Source organism: Cupressus sempervirens, chromosome 1 (assembly GCF_028749045.1).
Source record: "Cupressus sempervirens isolate cs-2001-9-10 chromosome 1, ASM2874904v1, whole genome shotgun sequence".
In the NCBI taxonomy this organism is placed as follows: domain Eukaryota; kingdom Viridiplantae; phylum Streptophyta; class Pinopsida; order Cupressales; family Cupressaceae; genus Cupressus; species Cupressus sempervirens.
Genome location: NC_143118.1, coordinates 145,578,767 through 145,604,649, shown reverse-complemented (window position 1 = coordinate 145,604,649; position 25,883 = coordinate 145,578,767). Strand labels below are relative to the sequence as shown.

The window sequence follows — 25,883 nt, the reverse complement described above, 5'->3', positions numbered from 1 at the left end:
TGCATATGAACTAGACAGATAGATAATCTTGCAAAAATTAGAAAGATACTATGAAAAATAGCATTATTGGAATATAGTATGTCTGTCAAAGTTGAGCGGTGGGTGATTAGGTACATGGTGCTTTGAAAAATGACATAATTGGAATATAATATGTTTGTCAAAGTTGAGCGGTGGGTGATCGGGTACATAGTGCCCTCACAAATCCTTGGCCAAGGTGGGTTAGTGGCATGCTTGTTGTTGTGATTACTAGAGGTCAGAGTTGCTAGTAGTTTGCAGATAGGTGTATGGAAGGTATTGTAAGCCTAGCTGGTTGTGATGCAGTGCAAGTTAGTCGACACTCTAATACTAGGATGCGCTGGTGGCAGGACCAGATGGTGTACACGTGCCTTATCTGAGGGAGAGAGGGCCATTCTCAATAAAGAATGAGTGAGGAGTACTCTAGCTCCAGATGCCTAGACTTGCACAATAGCTACCAGTTTCTACTTCTCTTGATGCAGTGTGCTCTAAACTTTATTAGTAAATAATTAATTTATTTCAATTGCATGTTTATCTTAGTTTCAACATTATACTATATGCAATTACATTCTTGTTCGTATGAGATGGTAGTTAAGATTTTGTTATCCATCTTTGGGCTTGAATTGAAATTGTGAACCATGATCTCGAAGTGGCTAGGGGTGCCTATATGTTGCTAGTTTTGTGATGTAAACTGATGTTCTCTTCTAATTATGATTAAATAGTGAGAAGGCCATGCCTCACATTTTGTGCTCCTGTATGGAGTAAGCATACATGCATAGATGAAACCATCAATGCTTATTTATGATAGGATGTAACTTTTGTTTGACTTAAAATTTTCCTTGAAACATTATGGTGACGAGATGGGTATGAAAGCCTAGGTCACATGGATGGGAAAAGTGGATTCACTAATCTTTGTAAGTGATTGGTGAGCATGCTTAGATGATCTACCTACCCAACGAGAACCCTATGTTACATGGCACATATGACTAACCTATTTCAGATACTTATGACAGCTTAAATGGTGATGTTTTTCAATATGGAACTTGATTGAATGTTAAAGGAGTGGATTGCGAAGAACTTACAAATATTTTTTACTTGCATCTAAATATTTGAATTATGTCCCAATTGCTATAAAATGATCAAACTAAATTATTATGCACGTAGGATTGGAAATGCAACGAATGAAATAAACAAGTTTTATGATATAAGTTGATGCTATGAAGCATTTTATGGACCCTCATGGGAAGATGGAATTTGTGGAAATACATCTCTGTGAATCTTTTTATGATATGGGACATTTCACGAAACCTGTTTTATCAAAGCATATTATTCTGAACTTGATTGTGGATAAGCAAGGGAGCCAACCACCCCGTGGTTGAGATTTCTAGGTAGAATCCCAAGGAAATGTATGTTTTGTGGATAGATTGGACCTAGGGTCTGAGCCACAGTTGGAATGTTTTGTGGATAGATCAAACAAGCGTCTGGGCTGCACTCCCATTTCAAGATTCGCATGTGGATGTTTAGTCCAATAGCTTAGGAGACTATGATACAAATAGTATGGTACCACGTTTATTACAACCTCGATGGTCTTCGTTGGGTATGTTATGATCTTTCATAGTATATTATGGTTATATTTTTGGATGCATTGCTATAGATTTCATAATACACATGTATTAATTCCATCTGTATTATCATGATGTATTGGGATGCTTATGTTTACATCACTTGTATTAGATTGATGAAGTGTATAAGGCTTAATCATATCAAGATGAAAGACTTGTAAGACTTATATTGTCTTAGAGGAAATATATTTCTATCATAAGTTGATAATTTTTTTGTTTTATATTAAAATGTTATTGTGATAAGATGGGCATCAAGGCCCATGTTACATGAATGGAAGCATGGATCCACTAACCATTTCAAGTGAGTTGTGAGCCTACAAGGATGGTCTACTCATTTAATGAGTACCATATAGTAGATGGTATGTATGAGTGATTTAACTTCTGTGATCAAGTTATGATCTAGAGCATGTTAGTTGAGGAATTGGCAAGTTTTTGAACGATTATCTTACTCTTGAATATTGAACACTAAAAATTCTCTTATACGAGTCATTAGTATGAGAGCTGAACTAAAAATATTGTAAGTGTCTACACAAGTATGCGATGAATATGAAATAGAATATCCTAAAACATGATCAATTCAACGTGATGCTGAGTGAGCACAGGTATGGTAAAGTAAACACAGGTGTGTGTGTGTGTTTTGCTTTTCGTGTAAACATTATTTTGAAAGCATTGACATAAGGGAATGATAGACCTTGAATTTAATCATGGCTTAGATTTTGATTCAAATTAGAATGAGATGAATTCATGATTGTATTTGGAATATTGTTTTAGTGTTTAAATGGCAAAGTTCATCGAGGACAAATAAACACGAGGGGGCAATGTTGCATCCCAATTTTTGGCTCAATTTTAAATGTTCCTTTATAGCCGTTGAGGCTTTATGCGAAGTTGAGTGATTGGTTAAATTAGTTATTCGTTATGGTTTCATGTGAAAATGAAGTGTTGGTTGTTCGTTATGATTTCATGGAAGATGGAATATTGGTCAATCGTTATGACGATATATGAACTAGAAATGGATGGCTAATATGATCATATGCTTTTTCGACTTCGTAAAATGATGAGCAATATGTTGCTACCATGATAAATTCACTTGCAAGAACGCGATGAAGGGGGGAAGCATTGCCAGAGAAGGAATTGGGCATGGGGGCACCTCCTATCGTTGGGCAAATAGGTATGAGTCCTAAACCATGTCTAAGGGTAATCGGCTAAGCAAGCAAGAGTATACTTTGGATGACCATGAGTTACCCGATCAATAAATGTGCATTACTAAAAAGAAGATCACTAAGAGTTGAATTAAAATGTGTAACCTTACAGTGTGGATGATCTTAGAGCTTCCTGTGATATTGTCATGCCTTAATACAATAGTACCATAGTATCTACATATGCTCACATATATATGTCTACACACATGTATGTAAAAGTGAAATAGAATAAGACATGACGTATATGTTAGATACATTTAAATATCACGCCTATGTATGTACGTGCGTATACATACTAAGTATAGGTAGTTATAGTATGATATTATTATACTAAGATATTAGCATGAGTTAATTTATTCTTTGGCAATGTTTCATTATTCAGCTTGAGTGGCCATATTTCCATATCATTTCATCGGCCTTATAATATTTCAGTGGCCACTTTAATATTATTGCCGCATTGAGCCGATGGCCTTTTATCTTGTAACTCCTCCCCACCTTCACAATCTTACTCGTAACTGAGCATCCAGTCGAGAAGGCAAAGATTATGGCACGATAGCTCATTTAGAATACAATATTCTTACCTCCAACATGGTAAGATATACCACCACCTACGATAAGAATTACTTATCTTTCTTGCTTCACTTTCTTCTCTGCGAATACCATACATTTATCCGGTAGACACATACCACCCGCCATCTCCATTCTACATTTTAGATAGTGCTTGTCGCCTTCTTTAGGCATTGCGTTGGTCATATTCAATATTTTAGTGGCGAGCGTCTTGCAGCAAAACGATAGTAGCCGATTGATATCATTCTTGTTTTGATAGCATTCAATGATCGTGAATTCTAGCATTTGCTCAAGATTCATTTGAGCCCTTGCAAAGGAAGACCTCTAGTCAGGTCATGAAATCACCATTGCCAAGCTTTATGTTTTCATTTTTTAAAAATGATATAGAGAGGCGTAGATGATGCTTGTTTGGAAAGTTATAATAATGTTCTTAGAATTGATTAAGATATGATCCAATCACTTCTTGACACTCGACAGCTTGGGCTTGCCGAACGGAGTTCCTACGGATTCGATCAATCGACTTGGTGCATTTGTGTGAGGAGTGTGATCGTGACATGGAGTGATTGTGGGAGTTTGTGTGGGTTTTGTTTATTTGTCCTATGTGTATTTAATGGGTGTTGTAAGCCTTCTAGGGCATTTGGTATTTAATATCTGTTGTAGGCTGACTTGTGGCTTAAATATGCATTTAATATAAGGTTTTATTTAATTTGTAACTTTTTAGGCTGACTTGTGGCTTAGTTGGGTATAAGTAGGTGGTCTTGTGGAGTTTTGAATCATTATTCATTCAACATGGAGTGGTTGAGAGGAGCAAAGTGTTGCAGAGCTAGTAGTTAAGTGTGGGCTTTGGAAAACAAGAATGTTGCCTGGTGGCTTGCGAGCACAATTTAAGATTCTTTTTGGAGTTTCTACCAAAGTGTGGATCTGGACTAGCTAGGAGATTGGATCTTGTGAGGCCTCGTAGAATTACTATTGTAATTGCTTTGTATTTGGCCGTAACCCGAAAGGCCTTATAGCTGGGCATGTTGGATGAAAATCTTATGATTCTATTATGAGAGTTAGCATTGGTGTGGATCTTTATCTCTGTGTTCTTGTTTATTTCCGCTATGGTGTTAATTGCTGGGAACTAGATCACCTCCATTGGGGGTTCATCCGATTTTGTACTATATCAGGCAGTATTAGAGCGAAGGTTTGATCTGGTTGGTGATTATTAGAGATTTGTTGTAGAGGGTTTGCAAAGATCTTGGAAGATGCCTTCGAGAAGATTGGACCCTAGGGTAATTGAAGATCTTTGTGATGCTGTGGAAGTAAGGATTTCAGAGAAGGTTAGATCAGATGGAGTTGATGAAGAATGAGATCATGAGGGCTTTAGATGGTGTACCTTGGCATGTGGGTACTAAAGATAGTTATGAGGAAGTTGTGACTTTGAGGTAGCTAGATCGAGTGGTGAAGATAGAAGCGATCGTGTAGACAAATCTATGGAAGACAATGCTGGTTGACTAGATAGATATGACACTCGGTTGAAGTTGAAGCACAAAATGAATGTTTCTAATTTCTCAGGTACTTTAAATCCTAAAGACCTGATTGATTGCATTGGTGAATTGGAAGACTACTTTGAGTTAGAGGATATTGAAGATCCACTCAGAGTGAGATTGGCACAAACTAAGTTGAAAGGACATGTTGCTCTTTCATGGAAAGAATTACAAAGAGATAGAGAAGAAGGTGGTGAAATGAAGATCACCCATTGGAAATTGACGGTGACAAAGTTGAAGGCTAAGTTCATACCTGTTGATTATGAACTTGAATTGTTTAAGAAGTTGCAAAATCTGAAATAGAATGATGTCTGTGAAATATTATACTGAGGAGTTATACAAGTTAACTATTCTGCTCTGGACATGGAGAACTTTCTAAGCAGAAGGTGGCTCGGTACATTAATGGCTTGAGATTCAATATTCAGATGAGATTGGTATGTTAAATATTGCTTCGATTGAAGATGCTTATCAGTATGTCCTGAGGGTAGAAGATAAGTCGAAGAGAAGAAATCAAGTTAATTCCCATGGAAAAGAGAACCAGGATCACTCAGCAAAGGATAAATCGAGTGCAGAAGGTGAATCAAATCCTGTTGAGCCGAGGAAGAGGATGAGTAAGGTTACCTTTAAGGGTAATTGTTTTCGTTGTGGTGAGGAAGAACATAGAGCTTTTGAGTGTTTACAGATTGTTGGGGATAGGAAAGTTGCTGTGGTGAATGAAGTTGAAGACCATGTCCGTGAACTTGAGCAGGAAGGGGAGAATTGTTTGGCTCGATGAGTACCATTTGGTAAGAAGACACTGGAACCTTGTCAAAGGAGTAATTTGTTCAGGATTCGTTGTAAGTTCAGTTGTAAAATCTGCAATGTGATTGTGCATGGTTGTGATATTGATAACCTTGTTGCTGACGAGATGGTTCAAAAACTTGGTTTGAAGAGAGTGAGACATCCTTGCCCTTATAGGATTGGTTGTTTATAAGATGAACATGCTTTCGAGGTGAGGGAGCAAGTCTTGTTGATTTTTAGATTGGGCAGTATAAGGATCAAGTGTTGTGTGTTATTGTGGACACGAGTAATTGTCACATATTGCTTGGTAGGCCTTGGAAATATGATTGTAGGGCTATGCATGATTGTGTCAAGAATGTGATTACTCTTGAGAAAGGTGACAATAAGCATTCTTTGATTCCTTTGCAGAATGAAGAACGTGGTAGGAGGAACCTGAGTATTGGCAACCAAGTTGAGTTGAAGGATTTTGAGAGGGTTAGAGATCACAGTGGAAAACAAACCTGTGGAACACCGAGGATGAATGTGAAGAAGCAAAGCAAACAGATGTTTGTTACTGGTAGAAGTGAAGCAAGGGAAAGAGTGTGCAAGTTGAAGACTTGGAGGATATGTATGTTAAGAAACAGTTTGGGATCTATGTGTTGAATCCCAGAAGATGTTCTTATAGCTACTAAGAACATCTTTTCGCAACTGGGGTGTCTGATGCAGGAGCATCCTAGGCTAGTGACAATGTATGTTGGAGTTGTTTTGACCTTGGAGTTGGAGGACTCGGGTCGTAGGATTGGTGCTCAGTCATTATTGGGCAGTTCTTGGGTGTAGTGTTGGCTGAGGCACTTTGTCACTGAAGGCTTGTTCGACATCTAGACTGTTGCTCAACAACTACTATGTTGCTTGGCACTCACTAAATTGCTCGACAATGCTTGTGGGAGCTCGATAGTCCTTGGCTAGTGTTTGTTGACGCTCAGTAGTTTGGGCTTGCCGAATGGAGTTCTTGCAGATTTGACCGATCGGCTTGGTGTATTTAATGCGTGAGGAGTGTGATTGTGACGTGGAGTGATCGTGGGAGTTCGTGTGGGCCCATATGAGTCTTGTTTATTTGTCCTATGTGTATTTAATGGGTGTTGTAAACCTTCTAAGACATTTGGTATTTAATATCTGTTGTAGGGCAACTTGTGGAATAAATCTTTATTTAATATAAGGGTTTATTTAATTTGTAACTTTCTAGGCTGACTTGTGGCTTAGTTGGGTATAAGTAGAGGGTCTTGAATCATTATTCATTTAGCATGGAGTAGCTGAGAGGAGCAAAGTGTAGTAGAGCTAATCGCTAAGTGTGGACTTAGGAAAATAAGAAGGTTGCTTGGTGGCTTGTGAGCACTAGTTAAGATTCTTCTTGGAGTTTCTACCAGAGTGTGGATCTGGACTAGCTAGGAGATTGAATCTTGTGAGGTCTTGCAAAATTACTATCGTAATTGCTTTGCATTTGGCCGTAACCCAGAAGGCCTTACAGTCGAGCATGTTGGATGAAAATCTTATGATTCTATTATGAGAATTGGCATTGTTGTGGACCTTTATCTCTGTGTTCTTGTTTATATTCTGTTGTGGGGTTAATTGCTGGGAACTAGATCACCTCCATAGGGGGTTCATCTGGTTCTGTACTACATCACAAAACTATGACATTTCTCATAGAATAACTTTTCTTTTTAGAATCATGAATAACTGGAGGGCGGCTTCTACAGGTATTTTTGAAATATATTTCTTGAGATGAGAAACCACACCATTGTGAATCAAGAATAGATTTTCCAGAATTTAATTATCTTTTATAATGCCATGTCCTAGGTTAGGCAAATGCATTGGTTGTGATTATAAATGTTTATTCATCCATCCAGTGATTCAGCCAAGAAGACCAGCATGGTCAAGATGAAAGGTGTGAAATGCCAATCATTGAATTATGGTTTATTTCTGTATGATAAAGAAAAGAACAATCAGTAACATAAGCAAGTAGTATAAGATGCCCACAATCCGTGTCAGCTCATGGTAGTCCGTTGTACAGGTCTTGTTGTCAAGTTGAGCAGTGGGTTGACACTATAAAACCAAGATGCTCAATGGTTGGACAGTGGTGTCCCATGCCTAATTCTAGGGTAGGTAGGGCCTTTCTCAGTAGAGATTGTGTGGGGAAACTTAAGGGTCCGCGGTTGGGATGTTAAGCCCTTGGCAATGCTTCTCTCTCCACCAGAGGCCAAGAATTGTAACAGACAGAGATATGATCTACATTCAAATATCTTCTAGTAAGGGGTATTTTACATTATGAATTTGCAATTTCAAGTTGAAGATATGTTAGATGGTTAATATTGTGTAATTAGTTATTTTCTTTTTAGTTATTTTATTATAACCGTTGATTCTCTTCCATCTGAATATGTAAAGTAGTTGTAAAACTATCTTCATGTGATTATGAAAAGTAACGTATACTATCAATAGCAAATGATCTCTCTTTCCATTGAGTAATGGTTAGTTATGAGGGCAGCTATATATATTGCAATTGTTGGTTAAGTACTCTTTTAGTTGTTGGTTAAGGCAATTCAGTTAATTTGTTATAGCCGTTGATCTCTTTCATATGAACATGTAACAGAGCTGTAACTTCCTTGTCATGCTCATGAATAGGACAAGTAATTGTATTTAATGATATGATAGTTGTTATTCAAGGTTGGGAAACACAGTTGTTACAAGGAGGAAGATTTGTCTCTTGGCTAAGTAAGAAACTGGATTGTATTTTCACAATTTGCAACATAAGCAGAATATGTGGTAGTAGCAAACATGTAATCAAATCATATGAATGAAGCAAATGCTAAAGGATATAGGTATTGAGTTTTTTAAAACCTATTATTATTTATTGTGATAACACCAATACATTAAGCATGTCAAAGAGTCTAGTTTTACATAAGACAAAACGCATTGCTATTAAGTATCATTTTATGAGAGAAAAGGTTGTAGAAAAAGAAATCAAATTGTAATATGTCAATATGAAAGAGCTTTACTAACCATTGGCTAAGGATACGTTTGAGTACCTTAGAGGTATGCTTGGGGTGATGTCTCCACCTAATTTAGAGTAATTGATGCAAAATTGCATTAGTCCAATACAATCAGAGCGTTACTCGTACATCTAGATTGGATGTTTGACGCTATTCCTAATGGGGAGTGGTTTCTTTGGGCATAGTTAAATCAAGAACTCTAGTGAATATTTTGGTATAACAGTATTTCTTGGCACTTGGTATGATTGGTAAGATCCAATGAAGGTATAATAATGAGAGCACTACAGATTCTTAGATTGGCATATTGACACCTTTGTCATTACTGTTAATGGGGGAGAGTAACACATGAAAAACTAAAGGGAGAATAATACCTTTGGGGGCAGAGTGTGCTGAAGGGAAAGTAACAGATATATCCGAGCATGTATAGGCTGTATATTTTGAAGATATTCAAATCACTTGATTGACTCTTGGGGAGATTGCTCAAGAAGTATAATTTCTTTTTGGGTTGATTGTTTTTCATCATTTGTTGCCATCAATGTCAAAGGGGGAGATTGTTAGGATTACATAATTGGTTGGCACTTGGATATGCTGGTTATGTGTTGTATTGATGACATGTTTGTCATTGATGTCAACATGTATATGTATGTGTTTATGCTAGACAAAGATTTTGTATATCGCAAAGATTGGATTGGTCAGCGAAATTGGGATAATAGGTTAAGCTATGTGAGCTTAGGAATCATGTTTAGGAATGTGTTCATATACTATTTGTATTTGCGAATGTTTTGGATAAGTATTGCATAAGTTACAAATCATTTTGTGAAGACTGGTAGCATGCCAGTGTGCACTAAAACAGGTTGCAGATAATTGGCTATATCTTATGAGCGAGATGGAATTAAGGTGAGCGAGTTTAGGTAGTGGTTGAAGACATGTTTGTGATGATATGTTTGTGTTAGCACATCTTGAAGATCATTTTGGGAAGGTCGCTGAAGTGTAACGTGTATGTTCACTAGCACTCGATTTTTGTATTGGAAATTATTTTGAAGTTATAACTTGTAATGTAATGTGTGGGAACTTAATGTAACATCTTAATGAGGTCCTATATGATAATTGTAAATTGAGAAATCCCTTAAAAGGCTGACCTAATTAGTTGTTAGGACAGGGTACAAAGGAAAGATGCTTCCCTTGGTTTCTAAGTGACATAGTGTGATTGTGTTTGAGATGTAATGTTCATGTGTTGAGGATGTAGATTTGACCAAAGCAGAGAAGAGGCTGGTTTAGGAACTTCAAAGTAATTGTATTGGCAATTGAGTTGCTGTCTTGATCAGTTCACTACTTGGATTTATTGTCCTAAAGATCTGTTGTATACAGTTGCTGGAGCAATTTGGATAGTGTGTTCACTTGTCTTCCTTTATGCTCCTAATAGAGCTAGAACCTTCTGACAAGGGTTCAAAGTATCCTTATAGGGGCTAATGTACTAATTGTATTGTGATTGATTCCTAATAGGTCGCATACTTTCACTAGGAACTTCTATATTAGTACATCATCTTGTGGGTGCCAACCCCACTGAGGTTTTCCCTTTGATCAAGAGTATCCCTAGTTAACAAATCATTGTGTCATTGTGCATGTTTAATCTCTTGGCATTGCTCACTGTTTTGGTTATTGGAGTTGGATTTAATAAGTTGAATTTAAGTATAATTGGCACACAACTGATTCCCACTAAAGGGATGCTTGATTGAGAAGGCTATATTGAAGTTGAACATCATAGTCTTCTAAAGAATAACACTTGGGTTCTCTTTGACCTTCCTTTGGTAAAGAAGCCCATTGGTTGCAAATGGGTCTATAAAGTCAAGTACAAAGCTGATGGAACCCTTGACAATTATAAAGCTCGTCTTGTTGCTAGGGGCTTCTCATAGAAAGATGAAATTGATTATGAGGAGATCTTTCCTGCTACATCCAAAATGAGTTTGGTTGGAAAGATGTGATGTTTGCTTTCCTCAATTGTGAGTTGCAAGAAGAAATCTCATGATGCAATTTCGTGGTTTCAAGGTTGCGGGAAAAGAACATTTGGTGTGTAGATTGGTGAAAACACTCTATGGCTTGAAACACACTTCTCCAACTTGGTACATAAAAATTGAGGAGTACCTTTCAGATAATAGTTTTCAGAGGACTCCATTCTATTCTATTCTGTATGTCAAAAACACTGGTGGTGATATTCTTGTTGTCTATGGTGACTAACTGATTATCATTGGTAGTTTGACACTTTTGATTGATCAAATCAAACATAATTTGTGTCAATCCTTCGATATGACAAACTTGGGACATCTGCACTATTGTTTAGGTGTTGAAATTTGGCAGACTAAAGGTAGTGTTGGACAAGTTTTTGATGAAAGACTGCAAACTTGCATCTGCACCATAGTTGCATGAGGACGGGGGTACTTTGGGTACGGGTACGGGTACGACAATTTTCCAAAGCAAGGGATGGGGGTACGGGTACGTCATGTTTTTAATTATTGTTCAGTGTTAATCAGTTGACAATATTGTATCAAAGTTTCAAACTGATTACATAAAAAATAATGCTTCGTAAACACCAAACTGTTACACAAACCAAAATCCAACATGCATTTTTTTTTGCTGTTTTGTCTCCAAAAAAATTAACAAGTGCTGATGTGGTGTTCCCCCCCCAAGGTACGTACTCCATGGAGTACCTGGTACAGGAAACGTGTCCCAGTACCCGGTACATGTCCCAGGGGTCTGGGTATGCGTATCCATGTAACTATGATCCACATCTTTGGCCAAAAAGGATGGTTTATATGTCATTTATGCATTTGTGAATGAAAAAAAACACTTGCTTATATTGGAAATCCAAATTGATAACAGCTGAACCAAATTGATGGTTATAAAGTAATTTCTTTAAAAAAGCTAAGATATCTTTGAATCTAGGGCTTAAAATTTGGATCTTAACTTTTGATTAGGTTCGTTACCAATACAATATAAAAATTCAGATAATTGAACTTGTCTTTTGATGATTTCTTTCATTCTCAAAGTATCCCCTTGATCTGGAAATATGTTGCATGCATGTGGCCAAGCAAGTGTATCATTGTTGTATGTATGGCTAAATGATGCAATTAATATCCTATTGAACTTAAACATAGATATGGTGGTGTAATTTGTTATGTTGCTTTACTATTAGCATAGTGGTGTATGGATGAACCCAAAACAAACCTTCCCCACCCCCCCCCCCAAAAAAAACAAAAAAATTTCAAACCTGACTCTGAATCAGTATCCGAACTGGTAACCCAGTATTCAACATATGACTTGGTGATCTTGAAAACACTAGAAGGACAAGGTCATATTTTCAGCAAGCTCCACATCTCTTCATTGGTACAACTTTTTATCGACATCCTTTTAGAGAAGTTTCTGGTATACTTGAGTGGGATGTTGGAATGCAAAAATGGTTCATTCCTTGGAGAGAAACCATACATGGAATTTGTAGTGTTGACAGTTGCATGCTCTTGCAATTTCACATTGCATCATGTTTTCTCTTTAACCCTTTGATATAGACGTTTTAATTACAATTTGCTAGCTCTAGAGCTCAATAATTATAGGAAATTCATGACATTCTTATCTTTCTTAGTTACTTGTGAACATCCACATGATGCACTGGTGTCCTATGAAACTTAATAGTTTCAATAGCTGTTAGAGCATTACCTTGCAAATATCAGGGAAGTAATGCTCCTACATGCAATTGCATTGAACAAAATGATTCTGACTTGCCATTTTGGAAAGAAAAAAGAGAGAGAAAATGAAGTTGATTTTTGGCATTTCAAGTGGTTGGCTCTTTAACCTGGAAGAAATTCTGCCATTCCTAGAAACCAGCAAGCTTTTTCTCAATGTCCATGCCATTTTATTGGAGCTCTTTGGCTATCACTTTTGTGGGATTGCAAAGAACAACAAAGTAGAAGCAACGTCTTTACTGAAGTTTTGTCACAACTTCCAAGTGATTTTGCTTTGTTTTTGTTCTTCCCTTCCTCTATTTCTCACCACTTTGTGCTTCCATTCGTAACTTTAAATGCTACCGCAGTGTATACAGATTATTGATCATTGTATTTTCATTGTAAAGCAATCACATTTTCATTTTCAATATTATTGAAAAAAAGTGTATGTCATGGAGGATGCAAGATCAAATTGGGATTTGGTGGAGGCAAGCCTCTCAAGCAGCTAACCAAAACTGCATTTCTATTCTCTCTTTGTGCATGGTTTTTACCATGAAGAGAGGAGTATAATCTGGTTATATCTTGGCTAAAATTTTCTCCTTGCTTTATTTTATTTTTATTTTGAATAGTTAGCTATATCAGTTGTACTGTCATTTTTGTACCTTGAGTATTTTATGTTTGCTATGGTTTGTTCTTGCTTTTCTGTCTGAAAAAGAATCTATTTTGGGTTGTACAAAACCTTTTTGTTTTGTGTCCGAGTCAAGTGACATTGAAATGTGAAAATTTCTGTGCAACATGCTGGTGTCCGTGGTCAAGACCTTTAACAAGTAATCTCAGGTTTTTTATGGCTAGCATTTTTCAGTATTTTTACTACACGAATTGATTTTCAGTAGTGTAACATTTTTGTCAATTTGTAACAGCGAAGTATCTCATATTGTAAACTTGTAATTGGCTTTTCAGTCACTTATTTTAGGTGTAATAATAAGGATAATCAAACTGGTTAAGAACATTGAGTGTAGGACATAAGATATTACTCTTGAGGAACCTTAATATTCCTCCATGAGAGTTGAACTTTATACACTACAGGATCTAGCCTTCCTCTCAAGGGAACAAAATTTCTTTGGTGCAAGTGGATCATCAAATAAAATTTGTTGCTGATGGGTTGGTTGACAAGCATAAGGGGTACTTGTTGCCAAATGATTCTCTCAGGTTCTTGGGATTGGTTTCCAAATGAATTCCACTCGACTTGCCCTTGCTATTGTCACAACCCACTGACGGGAAGTTCATCAAATGTATGTGAAGAGTGATTGTCTTCATGATGACCTTCAAGAGAAGATATACGTCAACCACAAGGTTTTGTATAGGACCTTTCATTTGTTTGTTGTCTTTCAAAGTCTCAATGGCCTCAAACAGGTCCCTTAGGGTTCACTATTTCCTTTTGACAGTTGGGTTCACTTGATGCCATTATATTCCAAATGTTTATAACTGTAGCAAGATGATACTCTCAAATTTTTGGTTCTCTATGTTGGCAACTTCTTAATCACAAGGAATCACTTATGCACCACTCAGGTGGTGAAATCTGCTCTCATTTTTTGATGTAAAGCTGAGGCCTATTGTATTGCTTCTTGGGGATTGGGATAACTTAGTTTTCTTCTATTATCTAGTCCTTACAACCTAAAGAAGCACCTGATATGCTCTCCCAGTTTTGCATAGTTGACTGAAAGTTTATACCAATGCCGTTTTTGTCAAAGGCCAAACATGAGGCCAAGTGTTCTTCACCTTTGGTTGATGGCACTCTGTACCAACAGCTTGTTGAGAGTCTCACCTATTTGACTTTTACAAGACTTGTTCATATGTTGTAGGCATGACCTCTCAATTCATGTAGGAGTCACTTTTCTCCTACACTAGAAAGCTCCTCAATAGATTCTCCACTACATTTAGTGTGCTCATACTTATGAAATCAATATGTAGTGGCATGGATTTTGACTTGGCGGGGCATACAAGTTTAGACTGGGTGGGTGATTCTTAGGATCACAAGTACACTTCAAAATACTGCTTCTTACTTTTTCTGGTCAATTTGTTGGTCAAGCGAGAAGCAGTCTACTATTTCTCTTTCATCTATAAAGGTTGAGTATTGATATTCTATAGCAGTAAATGTCACTACCCAGGAGATTTCGCTTCATAAAATTCTCACCATGTCCGTTATTCCACCTCAAAAGCTAACAATCATCATTTGTGGTAACCAAAGTGCAACCAAAATCTCAAGGAATCCAACCCATCATTGGAGGACCAAACACATGGAGATACATTTGCACTACATTAGGAGTGAGTACACAATCTTGTCATTGATCTTTATTGTTGTTCAATATTAGAGCAGATCACAATATCTTCAACAAATATTTCATTGAAAGCAAGTTCCTTTATTTGCAAGCTTTGTTAGGTGGGCAATAGGTGTCCTCTTTGGGGGGTTCTTTATTGGTCCACTCTTCTCTCTCTTACATACACAAAGACACACACTCTTTCCCTCCCGCTCTCTCATTTTTGAGGGGCATACTTGCTTTTTGTGGGAGGAGACTTCTCTTTGTGAGAGGATATTTTTGTACATGGGCACCTCATTAGGCTTCATTTGTTGGGTCCATCTTTTCACTTACCTTAGCTACACTAAAGAGGGGATCTTAGTGTAGGTTTTTATTTATGTACTAAGGTATTTATTATCCTTTAAGGCATAGGTTTTTCCTGCAGTTTTATTATGCTTTGTTAGGTTAATAAAGTGAGTTTAATTAGTGAATGGGTTGTTTAGGTGTATCATCCTATAAGGATAGGATAAGATAAGATAATTTATTAATGTCCAACAAGAGACCAACAAGGGTCTAAGGGACTAAAAGTTTACAAACAATGGAAACCACTCATAGCAGGGACACCAAATGGTGCCTACGAAAGAACAAAGCAAAAAAGCAACAAAGAAGCAAAGGAAAGATGCCTAGGAAAAGGACTAGGGGTCCTTCCTTGGCTGGAAGAAGTCCATCACCGAAGGATAAGGAATAGGGCGACCAAGGGTCCTAGGCATTTCTCAATACTGTCGGATGAGGAGTGCCACTGTTTGGTCAGTTCATAACAGGGTTTCATTGATTTGATGTGGCTAGGAGTAGGAGTGTAGAACTGCCACTTCATAGACTTGGCAGGGGACACGGGCGCATAAAAGTCAGTGATATGTTGATCCAAAGCTTGGTGCTAAGGAAAAAAGCAACTACAATGTATTATCTCGAAGCTGAGTGGCCTCTCAAAGATGGAGCACCAGGCAATGCTAGTCATTGTAACTGAAAAAAGTCGATAAGGCCTTCCAATCTCGGAAAAGATAGTAGAACCTCCCTCTAATCTCACAGTAGATGTGATGACAAAAGATGAAGTGAACCTTTGTTTCCATCTCCATTTTAGTTTGGTATCTAAGCCGGCAGGATCCAACTTTGGAGGAACCAAGAGAGAGATTTGAAGGGCATAACACCAACGCCGAGTCAAATATGTAGGATGCACAATACTACCATCACAGAGATCTAAGAAATGTTCGATATAAAAGGTCATCTGCGTATGCAACCCTCACAAAGGGTTGATCCAAGTCCTCCTAATGTACTCTTTGTAAATATCGAGTCTCACATGCTTGTTCAGCTCCTGATGAGAGGGGAGGAGGTGAGTGGGAGCCTCTAGAGAAAACTAATAGGGAGGGAGGAGCAATCTCAATCCCGATCAAACCCAGTAGAGTAGTGGCCTGAGTGTACCAACCAATGTTTCAGGACTCTGCGAGTCTGAGGCATAGGCGGCCTTTCCAAGGCAAATGGCCTCTAGACTCTGACTTGGCCGAGTCCTAGCAGAGTCCACGTGGACTCGTTGAGTCCAGGCAGGGACTCTGCAGAATCTCGAGCCCAGGACTCGCAATTTTTTTAAATATTTTCTGTTTAAAATTTAATTCAAAAATAGAGGAAGGTGCTTTTTTTCAATGTATATTAATTCTGAAAATGATGTTGTGGTATGTCAGGAATTTATTAAGGATTGAATCTTAAATCTTAAATCTTTGACTTATATTATGCTAGTTAGTTTTTTTCCTTCAGAAATTCGTTGTTATACTTATGTGATCTATGCAAAATTGTGTATGAGTGTTAAGTAGCTTCTATTTATCTCAATTATTGTGTATTTGATGTTAATTGACTAAATGATGTATGAAAAAATCGTTAAATTCTTAAAAATCTTTGAATTTCATGAGTTTTTCGATTTTTTGAGTCTTGGTCAAGTCCAGTCACCGAGTTCGAGTTTGAGTCCATAACTATGAGAGAATCCAAGAGTGCAAATGTCAAGATGCCAGTTGCATTGAAAACTCACAAAGAGAGATTGCATAAAAAAGAGAAACTGCAAGCTAGGTATTGAATTTTGACTTAGGGAAAGAGCAACACTGACAAGTCCAACCAATTCAAAGTGGCCACCAAGTGGTCTATAAAAGAAATGATTGTAAATCCCTTGTCCCTCCTAGACTCTTTGATCAGACCCACAGTTTTATATGGTTCAATGGTTTGGGCCCCTCTCTCCTAGACTGTTATTGGTCCTTGGTTGAGCAGGTTCAGACACTTTTCTGCAAGCATATCATTGGATGTCACCGTTCCACTCCCCACAATGTTATTTTGGTGGAGTTTGGAGCTCACTCCTTCAGACTAGTGGTCATCTTCGATCTGGTTTGGTTTCTTCACTGTCTTTGAGGCTTTGCCGATTCAGTTGGCGGCCGACATAGATATTCATACCAGGCTTACTGCTCTTCGATCACTGTGGCTGGTTCTGATCCGTCCACTAGGGCCTGTTGTTGGTAGTACATTCTCTAGTTTGCAATTATGTTTTTCATTTGTATTTTTATTTCATAGCTTTTCTCTTAATTTTTCTTTAGATATGCATCTTTATTAGATTCCTAGTAACCTTTGTGTTGGAGGTCAAATCTCAAGAAATTATTTGAAAATTAAAATAAAGATGAACATAATTAGGTTTAAATTATTTTAATCAACTATGCTTTACTCATCTTCAACAACTTCACTTTGGAGGATGATTTAGTTATGCCTCGAGACTTGTATGTGTTTCTGTTTATGCCGAGGAAGGGTTAGCTGTTGGTAGGGCTTGTGTAGATTTTCAGTTGTACTGGTGAACTGCATTTTGGTGTTGTTGGGTGAGTTAGGGTTCTGCTGTTATTAAAACTACTTTGTACTTGTGCTATACTATTAAAAGCATCAAAATCTATTACCGAGAACAATATGTTATCCCTATTGCATACAAAATACTTGTTAATGCACAGGTCTGCTGTTTTCCCTTATATTAATCTGAGCTGCCACTTATAATCAGATATAATCATTGTGTGTATGAGAATCCTCTCTTCCTCAATGCCTTTGTACTCTTGTATCAGATAATTGTATTAATTAAGAATGACAATAGTAGGTCAGATTTATGCCTTTTTATTGGCTTATTTGAACACCTATTTTATTCCTATTCTTGTCAGGTCTTATTTCCTAATTTTAGATTAAAATGTTTCTTCTTATTCTATTCCTCCCTGTATGCATATTGTTTTTATTCCAATTTCTGTTTTCAATCACCGGATTTTTACCAAATGAAAATCCTCCTCTTACATCTATAATAAAGGATCCCATTAAATCCTTTCCTCTGTAAATTATTTGTTCTTATGCTATAACTGTTGCTCAGTTTTTCTGTAGCATTAATAAATGTTACTTTTTCTTGTCATTAAGTGCTGCTTCTGAGTTAGATTTTCGGCAGTCACAATTTAATTTATTTTGCCGTGATGGGATATGACACATACGTTGGTAGGGGATATGACATATTGCTAAACCATCAGTGAGATTTTTGCAGGGAGATGCTTGGATAGGTCCATTTACACATATATATGAGTATATGGTGTTCTAATAATTAGTTGTTTCATCTGAACTGCAAAGATACTTGCCTAGGTTGTTGCCTATAGCCTACAAGACATTCAATTCCTAGGATTGGAAGGGAAGATATGGGACACAACCAAAAAAGGTAGAAGAGATGGTCCCAGTACGTGGGTAGAAATAAGGACCATTCTCAACATCCGCACCTTATCAGCCAGAGATTGAATCCAATTTAAAAAGCCTTTTGGCACAGGAAAATGCAGGTTTCATCCTTTATAAATTCTTTTAATCTAACATAATCCAGGCATGGAGGTTGCTTAGAACTGGCCACCACTTTGTAATCTGCAAATTAGGGCATGTTCTGCAATAAATTCTCCCTAGCAGAAACTTATCCATCCAATCAAACTTTTGGGACAGCATTTGATTGGTTGAGAGGGAGAATGGAACCTGAAAGAGCCAAACTGTTAACAGCTTAGATGAGGCTGACCCAACAATCCACAAATCAACATCCTTATTGCCAAGACAGAGAGACCAGTGTGGTGTGAACTTTGTTGTTGAGATGGAGGAGATTACTGCTATGTGCAAACCCTATCACTGTCACACATTGCCTCCAAAAAATTCATCTTGTTACTGACTTGCCTCCTCAAATACCTATTCCCAGAAGCTGTTTTGTCCAAAACAGCCATGCCATGGGAGTCATACAATCCATGGAAACCATTCCCAAAGGAGAGAGCCAAGCATGGAGGTACGAGAGTCGAGGGTGTATGCTTGATATCAGTCTTTACATAATTTGAGGTTCCTTGACTTTAAAATATCATTGTTGTCCAAGATTTCATAATAATATCTTAATTGTCATTGAGACATCTTTTAATTTTTTAATTTTTGGTTCTATTTTGATTTCGTTGAATACTCTTTTTCTAGTTTTTTCCCTATTGTTTTTAATCTACTCTTCGTTGATTTATCTAGGCTCCTTAATGATACCATGGAGACATCATAGTATGTAAAGATATCTTAATATTTCATTTTTATTTGATCTGTAAGAAGTTGTTTACATGGTGCCCACCCCCATATATATAAATGATAAAAAGAAATGATTCACATTAGTTTTCTGATAGGGGTGCGTCCAAATGTTTCTTGACTGGGGAGGATTATAAAATATGGGCCTATCAGGGCCAAATCAAAATGGTTACCGTTGCTACATATAGTACAAAAGGCAAGAAATAGTGCTTAGCACTGAAAATAAGGGACAGAACTATGAATAGAGGTACATTAGCCGCCCTACTCGTCAATCCTATTTCTAAGCAGAAAGTCAAATCTACACCTTCCATCCGAATGGATGTATTAATGTGATAAAATTTCCACATTATTCCCTTTCTCGGAGGACCTTCCATGTCAATTGATGCTGTGGATTGTGGTTCTTCCCCGTGACTTCTATCCATCCATGGTCTTTTGGATCCTTGCTGCTCATTCCTTGAGGAGAAAGGGTACACAAAGCTCCCAACATATACGCCCCCCCTACAGATGCTTAAGAGGTTGAAGACTGGATTTCTGCTGGAACTGAAGTGATGTAAGGAGAGGGCTGAATGTTGCAACTTCAAGTCGTTTCCAATCCACAAGAGTCTCTCCGGAAAGGTGATGTTTAATCTACATTAGTTTCTGGAGGAATCCCACCCACCTTAATAATCTTCTGTCTGGTCTCAATTATTGGATATGAGACATTCTTTTTGGAGGAAATTTCAACAGCATAATGTTAAGGTGAAACTTTTTTCCAGCAAGAAGCCTCCTGTTTTGGTTGGGATTTAAAGATTGGACATTTTGCTCCAACTACATCTGAAAGTTCCTTCGTAAATTGTAACCCTAAAATTGTGTCCAACTGTGACCATTGGTATTCGATATTATTTCAGCTGGCAGCTCTTTGGTAGTGTACTACTAGAATCCTTTCATAGGTTGTGTGGATGAAATCTCTTGAAGTTTCATCTCTGGACACAGTTAGCAATACAGTTTCCAATTATTGACAAACATGGTCCAAACCAATTGTGAAGGGGGATTAGGCCAACCCAAATTGACATGACTGAAAATGTCTCCAATGGCTTAAAATCTGTATGCCACAATTTTAGCTTCAGTATACTCTTTCCACAGCTAAACATGACTAAGAATGACATTTCCATCTTGACTGTCAAAAACCACAGTTCAAAATTCTCTTGCTCATGGGTATATTTCTAGCTTTTCTTCCATCAGAGGAAGCTAGTATTTTGAATTTCAATTGTGAAGCGTTGGAAGGCTCATGGACTAACCCATTCTTGGAATAAAATTCTTCAGTCTCACTTAGCTCCATCAAACTGGCGTTGAAGTCCAATTGCAAGGTTTTTCAGAGTTGTGCACATTCCACTTATTAAGTCTGTATGATTTGGATTCAATGGTGAAGCAAAGGGCATGACAGATTTGGAAGAGGCGGCCTCCAAGAAGGAAGTCCTGGACAATGCCCACCCTTGGAAATGGGTGTGAGACTGCCACAAGGGAACAGAGAGAGGTTCTAGCAGATAGCACTATGAGTTGGCCCATGAGAAACCCATCCACTTGCATTTAAGGGTGCAACTGCATCCTAAGGCAGAGAGCTGAATGGCCAATGGCCTATCAAGACTGATGAGACCTTAACCTTGGTCCAATTGCAAGGTTGAGGAGCAACCGCGGGCAAAGTGGCCTGAACCTTAGTAGTAACAGGGACCGACATAACTTGCCTTAATGAAGGCATCCACTGCACACTCAACAAAGTCTCCCTTCACGGATATGTATTTGCAGAAGCTGCCCAATGCATTGAAAATTCCCGCAGAGGGCAATGTTAATATAAAAAATGTCTCAATAATATCACGAGTCTGCAGCTAAGCTATTTTATGTTGTATTAAGATTTGTTTTTTAATAAAAGTTGAGTAAGCTTTTTATCATGACAGATGAAGCTGACACGGTGTGCTCTCCAATACCACGTGAAATGCTTTTGACCTGGGGCTATGACCCGGTGTAGTGAAAAATGAGGGACCTCATCCCCAATAATCAATGTTGAGGCTCAAACCTTTGATTGCATTGGATCAGCAAAGGTACCAGCCTATGATAAGAATGGCTGAGAGGGTTTTGAGATGAACCCGGTGGTTTTAGGTTTCTTATTATTGTTATTGTATATCATTCTTTCTTAAACGCAACTTCAATTGTCAGTGGCTCATTTGTCTCATTTGTTCAATTGAGTTTCTTTTTATGGGCTTATTTGATTTTTAGCTTATATAATTAGGTTCACAAATTTTCAAAATTTCTAATGAATTCTCTTTTGGTTCCTTGTTTGTTATTAGTCATTACTTTCGACATTCTTTATCTTTTTAGCTTTCTTATTGAAGTTTCCTTGTTATTCAAGTTCTTAGAATTTAAGATATCTTCGATGTCTTTGTTATCTTTTGAGATTAGTTATTAGTTCCTGCCAAGGCAGGAATACTTATGCATTCATGTCAATGCAAATATGACATTAACACTAACCAATCAAATCAAAGAATTTAAAAGATTATATGAGATTTCAAATGTTTATATCTTTTTCTAATTTTTCATTATTTTATAAATCACATTTTTCATCCATTCTATTGGTCCATACTATTTTTGGTGGGGGAGAAAATTAATTTTCTTCAACAAAAAATACAAATATTTTCTAACAACTTCATCTTGCATTAATGAATGTATTAATTACAACTTTATTTTTTCCACATTTGTGACAAGTTGATAAGATTTTATTTTTTCAATCATTTTATCTTCCACCTCACACAACATGTCTAATCAATATTAATTATCACAATCTATTAAATATTTTTAATTTCTTATTTTAAATATATTTATTATTAGTTTTACATTGATGTTTATTTTTGACTATTTGATATAACTTGTTCTAAAACTTCATGTAATGTATAAGTTCAAATTATACTTCTATATATATAACTAATAAATATGTCTTTTTAATATAATTTCAATATGTTATATCTTTGTATTTGAATTTCTAATTTTTTTAAAACTTTACTTTTTTAATAAAAGTAGTTAAATTATTACTATTATTTTACTTTTATAAAAATAAATTAAACAATATTATTTTTAATTATATTTTATAATAGTGTTTTTAATATGTATAATTGATAAGTGTTACAATTTATAAATTATATCATTTATTATTATTAATATTTTTTTAAAAAACAATTTATCATTTAGTTTAAATACATTTAAAACTTAAATATATATTTTAATATTAAATTAATAATTATATTTTATATTAAAAAACATACTAAAGACATAACCACAAAGAAGAAATAATTCAATTCTAAAAAATATATAAATTATTATTAAGTTTTTATAGACTATGTATTAAAATTAAATAGTTATATTTTATTTCTTATTTATTACATCATATTTATTCATCAACATCAAATTTATATGTATTAAATCTATTTATTATTTACAAATGTACATATTAAATTATATAGATATTATTTCATAATTAAAAATTATTTAATTTTATGAAAAATTTGGAAATACAAAACATTAAATAGTAAACTTTCTCTAATTGTGTAAAATTAAACAATTAGTTTTACTTATAAAATATTTTCATATTTTAATAAATTTCATTTTTTCTTATAGAAATGTGAGTTTTAATATAAAAATTAAATTCGTAGTTTCATTAATTAAAATATAATATATTTTAATTTTTTATTATAACCATGATTTTATTTTGACTATTTGTTTTATTAAGAAAAATAATTATATTTAATTCTCTCTCTCACACACAACTTATGTTGGTATCACTCTATCTTACTATTTTATCTCTCTTCCTCTTCCTCCTCTATATTATCTATCCTTTTTTTCCTCTGCATATATGTTTATGTTGTTATTGTTGTATACTGCTATAAATCTCTATCTATATCTCTATCCTAGTTTTTGTTCAGTGCTAATGATTAAAAATATAAGCCATCCTATCAAATCACAAGCGCATTTCTAGGATGAGAATTTAACAACAAAATATGAGCAATCCTATCAGATCACAAGTGCATTTCTAGGCAAAAATTAATGCATTCACAATGTTAATTTAGATTTTCACTCATTTACACCTCTACAACCATTATGCGTTAGGCTGGAACTATGACGCATTGCGTCTCTTATTTTAATTTGATTTCCATATGATAACATAGTGATTGGCTTTATGATATCTAGTCAACTTATTTTTACAGTCCAATTTGGCAAAAAGATGACATGTAATTATGTACTGCCATTAGCTATATTAAAATACACAGTTACAAGAAGGAATAAGAATAGGTATTTTTTGAGGACTCCTAAAAGAATCGTTTATTCTTTGCATACCTTATATTTTCTTGTAAGCTATAAGTTTGCACTAATGCAAATAATGAAGTTTCTGATTGTGATGTAATTTATGTTCCAGGTATTCTGTTGCCTTATTGTATATTGAGAATCTTTCTTGTCAATGGGACTTGTGGTTATGATTGACTTGTGAGGAAATGGAGAATCCAAGCAATATGGAAGGCTGTGTAAGCTACTATCAAACCACTTCTCTTTTTCAATGTGATTGCTTTTCAGACAATGCTGTACACATATTTTCAAATGACTCGTCAACATATATTACAATTTTTTTGATTGGATCCAAGGTTTTGATTAAGATGCTGATATATGAAAATATTTGACATTCCTTGTTTTCTTGCTTATTATGATTGATGACATGTTTTGCAGATTAATACACAAGAAGGCATAGATGTTGATGGCTTTGACACTCCAAGCTCTCCAGATTCCAGTTATAATAATTCTTTCCCTGGAAATGAAGACGAGGCAAAAGAGCCACCTACAGTTCCTCCACATTTGCATCACAGTTTGTTAAATTCTTCTGTCAATACAGATGCATCTGGTAGTTTGCCTCATCCACAGAATGTTATATTGAACCATCTTTATATTGGAAATGCAGAAAGTACCCGTTCGGTGGTTGCACTTGGGTTTACACATCGGTTCCGTTCAAAGTTTGTGACTGTTGTACTTTATAAACCTATTCGCAGGCGAGGCATGTAAAAGTTTTGCACTGTTTTTGTTTAACTAATTTGTTTGCAGGGTAGAGCTGTTCATCAAGAAGTGCATCTTCTGTATGCCAGCGTTGAAACTTGTGTATGTTAGAGTTCTCTCAGTGAGAATAATATGTTCATCATATGTCTGAATATTAATTTATTGAAAAAACAATGCTTAAAATATCACGATTACCAAAAATCCCCAAACATGCATGTAAGAGAATTTCCTTGAGAAAATTTTATGGTTTTGAACAATGCCTTGGGAACAGGATTCTGGTAACAGTTTTGAATTAAGATTGCTTACATTTTTCCATTTAATGCTTTGCAGTAGTCTAAATGTAAGTTCTGGATAAAAGGGCAAATTTTATGATTAGCTAATGCTATACATCCGAGAACAAGGCATATACACCTTTGAACTTTGTGTTAATGAGATAGCTATATAATTGAATGCTCATAACTGAATATTTTATGTGGTATTTTCATTGCTGCACTTTGGCGCTGTGTCTAATGAATGGTTAGTTTACTTGGGAATTTATCCTTGCTACCCCTTGACCCTGCGCTGTTTGCAACAGGGAACGGGCCTGGGGCCGCTGACCCCAGGACCCCACAAGGGATGCTGCCCTAGTAACCTGCTAGAGCACAAACCCCCATAGTAAAATCTGGGGGAAAACTACGCTGAATAAAGTGGGAAGAAAATTAATCTCCGAGTCTGATTAGGCTCCACAATACAACAAAGAATGCACCTGAAGAAATCAGATTGGCCCTGTAAAATTCATACAGAGGTTCTAGCCCTTATAAGAGCACGATTTCCGAATATACACAACTCTTTGTAGGACACCATTATAAAGCAAGTACTCCAGTTTTTCTCCACTGATCGAGTAATAGTGCATATTAGTAACTTTCATCTATGTTGCACGGGTACACGTACCCATACCCCTGGGATGCGTACTAGGTACCAATACACATACCCAAGTACCGGGTGCTCAGTGGGTACTCGGGCATCATAGCTAAGGACCTTGATTGCAATTTATTATATTTGCATATCACCTTGCTGTTCCTCAAGCTGAATTTAATATGTAATCAGTTCAAAACTTTGATACAATGCTGATTAGCAGTAAGCTTTTACTGTTCAAGTCAGTAGTTATCATTTGCTATATGCAATATTATATGATTTATGATGATCTTGTTCATGTTTAAAGTTTGCCTTCTGTGTCATGCATCTAAATATTAAGCATATATTATTATAACAAACAAATTGCAAATCTGAAATTGAAAACAATACGTTACATCTGCAAACTTTGTCACTGTTCTTGTTTTGAAAACTCACTTGTCATGACTTATATTTTCAGATTTTATATTTAACATTAAATTATTTAAAAAATTTGATGTACCCCAGTCCCTTCTTTTGAAAAATAGACGTACCCATACAGTACTTGAAGAACC

General features: G+C 36.1%; 1 protein-coding gene across 4 annotated transcripts in view; it reads left to right on the top strand.

Annotated features, from left to right (window-relative positions):
- The window catches only part of LOC149576605 (5'-AMP-activated protein kinase beta-2 subunit protein), a 47,881-nt gene extending 23,186 nt beyond the window's left edge, over positions 1–24,695 (top strand). For 2 of the 4 annotated variants that reach the window (XM_089818200.1, XM_089818210.1), the window contains exons 3-5: positions 23,813–23,918; positions 24,118–24,253; positions 24,347–24,695. In XM_089818200.1, coding sequence (XP_089674326.1) covers positions 23,889–23,918; positions 24,118–24,253; positions 24,347–24,447 — 267 coding nt within the window. In that variant the 5' untranslated portion in view covers positions 23,813–23,888 and the 3' untranslated portion in view covers positions 24,448–24,695. Of the gene's footprint in view, positions 1–23,812; positions 23,919–24,117 lie in introns of all 4 variants that reach the window. The other 2 variants (XM_089818184.1, XM_089818191.1) reach the window with 1 other exon arrangement.
- Positions 24,696–25,883: the final 1,188 nt, after the last annotated feature.